Raw genomic sequence first — 3787 nt, 5'->3', positions numbered from 1 at the left:
GTTGCTGCTGCTGCTGCCGCTGCGTGCTGCTGCTGCTGCTGCAGTTCCCGCTGCTGCTGCAGCAGGAACGATGGCTTATTTTAGAGAGGCTCTGCGCTGCTCCTGAACGCGTCCTTACTGCAGCAGCAAATGCTCGGGCAGCAGCAGCAGCTGCTGCTGCTGCTGCCGCTGCAGCAAGCCCCGCAGCCTCCAACTGCGAAGGAGTCACGCCAACTGCAGCAAGCCCCGCAGCAGCAAGAACAGCAGCAGCAGCAACAGCAGCAGCAACAGCGCAGCAACACAGGCTGTGGGGCCTTGCCAAGGCGCAGCTGCTCGCAGCAGAAGCAGCAGCAGACTGCAACAACAGCAGAGTTGCTGCTGGACTTTCTCGCTGCCATGCTGCTGCTCCTGTGCTGCAGTGCAAAGAGGCAATATGGGCCCGGGTGCTGGACCCGCCCGCTGCTGCAGCAGCTGCTGCTGCTGCTGCTGCTGCTGCCGCCTTCTACCAACGCGTGGAGGGCCACGACGAGCTGCTGCTGCAGCAGCGTCTCGAACAGACCCAGCAGCAGCAGCAGCAGCAGCAGCAGCAGAGGCGCAGCAGCAACCTGCCCTTTGAAGAACGTTTCTTCAGGCAGATTGCTGAGGTGTACGTACACCTCCCCTGCAGCAGCAGCAAAATGATCTGGAGCAATTTATTCCCCATGAACTGCTGCAGCAGACTCCGGCTGCAGCACGCGCGGCAGCTGCTGCTGCTGCTGCAGCGCAGCAGCAAAGGGAGGGCTAGAAGCAGCAAACAAGCAGCACCAACAGCAGCAGCACTCAAGCAAAGGCAGCTGCTGCTGCTAGCGGCAGACGGACACAACGCTTTGCTGCTGCTGCGGCGGGTCCAGCTCAGAACAGCCATCCCAAAACGCTAAACCCTAAACTCTAAATCCTAAACCCTAAACCCTAAACCCTAAATCAACAGCTTAAGCAGGTGGCTGCTTGTTGCTGCTGCTGCTTCTGCTGCTGCCGCTGCTGCAGAGCTTCTCAGCAGCAGCAAATACTTGCGTGGCATTCCCGAGTTTTTGCAAATGAACGCAGGAGCAGCTGCTGCAGCTGCTCCTGCTGCTGTAGCAGCAGAACTGCAGCAGGAGCAGCTGCTGCAGCTGCTCCTGCTGCTGTAGCAGCAGAACTGCCTGCTGCAGCAGCTGCAGCAGCAGCAAAAATTGATTCGGCCCGTTTTGCAGCACAGAGGGCTGCAAACATGACCTGCTGCTCAGTAGTTAGCTAGCTAGCTAGCTAGCTGGCTGTGGGCAGCCAGCTGCCAATGAGAAGCTAGCTAGCCAGCTAGCTAAACAGTTAGCTAGCTAGCTAACGAGCGAGCCAGCTAGCTACCCAGCTAGCTAGCGAGCCGGCTAGCTAGCGAGCTAGCTAGGTAGGTAGGTAGTCAGCGCGCCAGCTAGCTGGCTAGCTGCCTAGTCAGTGGCTAGCTAGCTAGCTAACCAGTCAACTAGCCAGCTGGCTAGCTAGCCAGCTCGACAGCTAAATTGCAAAAAAGCCAAATTGTCCAGTAGCTAGCCTCTTAGCCAGCCAGCCAGCTAGCCAGCTAAATAGCAAACGTGCTAGCCAGCTAGCTAGCCAGCCAGCTAAATAGCTAGCTACCTAACTGGACTGCTAGCCACCTAGTCAGCTGGCCAGCTAGCTAGCTAGCTAGCTAGCTAGCTAGCAGCCCAGCTAAAGTGTTGGCTAGCTAGCTATCTGGCCACCCCAGCTAAACATCCAGCCAGCTAGCCAGCTAGCCAGCTAGCCAGCTCGCTAGCTAGTTGGCTATCCGGCTAGCTAGCTAGCCAGCTAGCTAGCTAGCCAGCTAGCCAGCCAGCTCGCTAGCTAGCCAGCCAGATAGCTAGCTAGCTGGCTAGCTAGCTAGATAGCTAGCTAGCTAGCTAGCTAGCTGTAAAGGGCCATCTGCCGGGCAGTCTTTTCGAGTCCCTCTGTCCTCTCAAACTGGCTGCGGCTCAGCCAGGCCTCCGGCTCTTGGCGGGCCACCAGTCCTAAACCACAAACCCTAAACCCTAAACCCTAAACCCTAATTTTCAAACCCTAAATCCTAAATTCTAGGCCCTCCGCTCCCCTCCGCTTCTCACCCCAGCACCAGCCACCATCTAGCAGTTGTTTTCTGCTCCCTCTTCCAAAACAAGACCCTAAACCCTAAATCCTAAACCCTAAACCCTAAACTCCGAACCCTTGGCTGACCAAATAATAAGGCGCCGCGAAAGGCAGCAAGCTGGCGGTCTTCACAAGGCAGCACCTTAACCCTGCAGCAGCAGGAGCAGCAGCAACAGCAGCAGCAGCAGCAACAGCAGCAGCAAAACAAGAACCACTGCTTCTTTAGAGCCTAGCTTGGAGTGCCTGGACACAGGAGTCCTCAACTCGGCGCCACCGCTGCTGAGGGTTTAGGGTTTAGGGTTTAGGGTTTGGCGCACTCTATTTGGTCTTTGACATTATAATAAGCGCCAGCAGATTCTCTCCAGGAGCGCAGCAAATCCATTTCCAGCCTGCAGCAGCAGCAGTGCAAACCCTAGGGTTTGGGGTTTAGGGTTTAGAGTTTGGAGCCCGCCCTCCACCCTCGCGCCCAGGGCTTAGCGAATAACGCTAGGGTTTAGGGTTTGGGGTTTAGGGCCAGCCCTCCACAGTGCGCCCAGCGCGCCGTGCGCAGCGCCTAGGGTTTAGCCCCTAGGGTTTAGGGTTTAGGGTTTAGGGTTTGCCTGCGGGCGAAGTGAGGCAGCTGCGAAGTTCCTCCAACTAAACAAATTCTTTTTAACCATCCTTCTCTTTCGCAGACAGAAGATCTGCGGAAGCACTGCAGCACCAACTCGCTGATGCTGGTGTGCTGCGCGCAAACCCTAAACCCTAAACCCTAAACCCTAAACCCTAGACCCTAGACCCGGGATATTAAGCCCTAAATGGCGGTAAAGGATGCCCCTCGCTGCCAGCTTCTCAACAAGGCCCCCAAGAAGCAGGCTTCAATTGCGCAGGGATTGGAAACGAGGGTTTAGGGTTTAGGGTTTAGGGTTTACGTCCATGCTGGGGGCAATTGCAGCCAAATTTGAGTCGGGCAAAAGCTGAGAAGAAAAAAATATTTCTGGAATCAAAAATGTCTCCGACCAAGGCTGCACCACGGACCCGCTGCAGACCACAAACCCTAAACCCTAAACCCTAAACCCTAAACCCTAAACCCTAAGCTCCAAACCCTAAACAATCTGAACCCGAAACCCTGAACGCTTCGCGCAAAACCCTTATCCTCGAACCTTCTCAGGCCGCTGTGTAACGGCGTGAGTCCTAGACAGTAAAGATAGGGTTTAGGGTTTAGGGTTTAGGGTTTACTCGCTACAGGTAAAGAGAGGCTTCAGCTGTCGGTGGTTTCGGTAAAAGTGCAGATCCAAAGCAGGGTCTAAGCTGCACATGCACACGCAACTTCCAAACCCTAAACCCTGAACCCTAAACCCTAAGCCCTAAACCCTAAACCCTCAGTAAAAGCCTTGCACTCCATACGTAAGCCCTAAAACCTAGGCATGAAACCCTGAAATGACCCTGTGCTCGCCGATGCTCCTACATGCAAGCGGCTAAACCCTAAACCCTAGACCCTAAACCCTAAACCCTAAACCCTAAACCTCGTCCATACCTAACGTAGCACTGAGTCTCCTTGTATCTTGTCAAATCTCTCCAGTCAAGAGACTGCGGGCCCCAGCGGCCGCCCCCTGCCCCGAAAGCATGTCCTGCTGCAGCAGCAGCAGCTGCTGCTGCTGCTATATGCTGCTGCTGCTGC

General features: G+C 55.5%; 1 protein-coding gene across 1 annotated transcript; it reads right to left on the bottom strand.

Moving 5' to 3' along the window:
• Positions 1-1908: 1908 nt before the first annotated feature.
• On the bottom strand, positions 1909-3737 carry ETH_00038295 (actin-like family protein, putative; the record flags this gene model as incomplete). Its single annotated transcript, XM_013380162.1, has 6 exons — positions 1909-2012; positions 2215-2276; positions 2445-2516; positions 2727-2851; positions 3039-3147; positions 3644-3737. Coding segments are annotated over 6 exons (566 nt in total), but the record flags the coding sequence as incomplete, so codon positions are not given.
• Between the last annotated feature and the right edge of the window lie 50 nt (positions 3738-3787).

The sequence above is a fragment of the Eimeria tenella genome, genomic scaffold, assembly GCF_000499545.2.
Source record: "Eimeria tenella Houghton genomic scaffold, Eth_scaff4529, whole genome shotgun sequence".
Lineage (NCBI taxonomy): Eukaryota > Apicomplexa > Conoidasida > Eucoccidiorida > Eimeriidae > Eimeria > Eimeria tenella.
The sequence above is the reverse complement of the archived record's forward strand: the minus strand, read 5'-3'. Positions and strand labels throughout refer to the sequence as shown.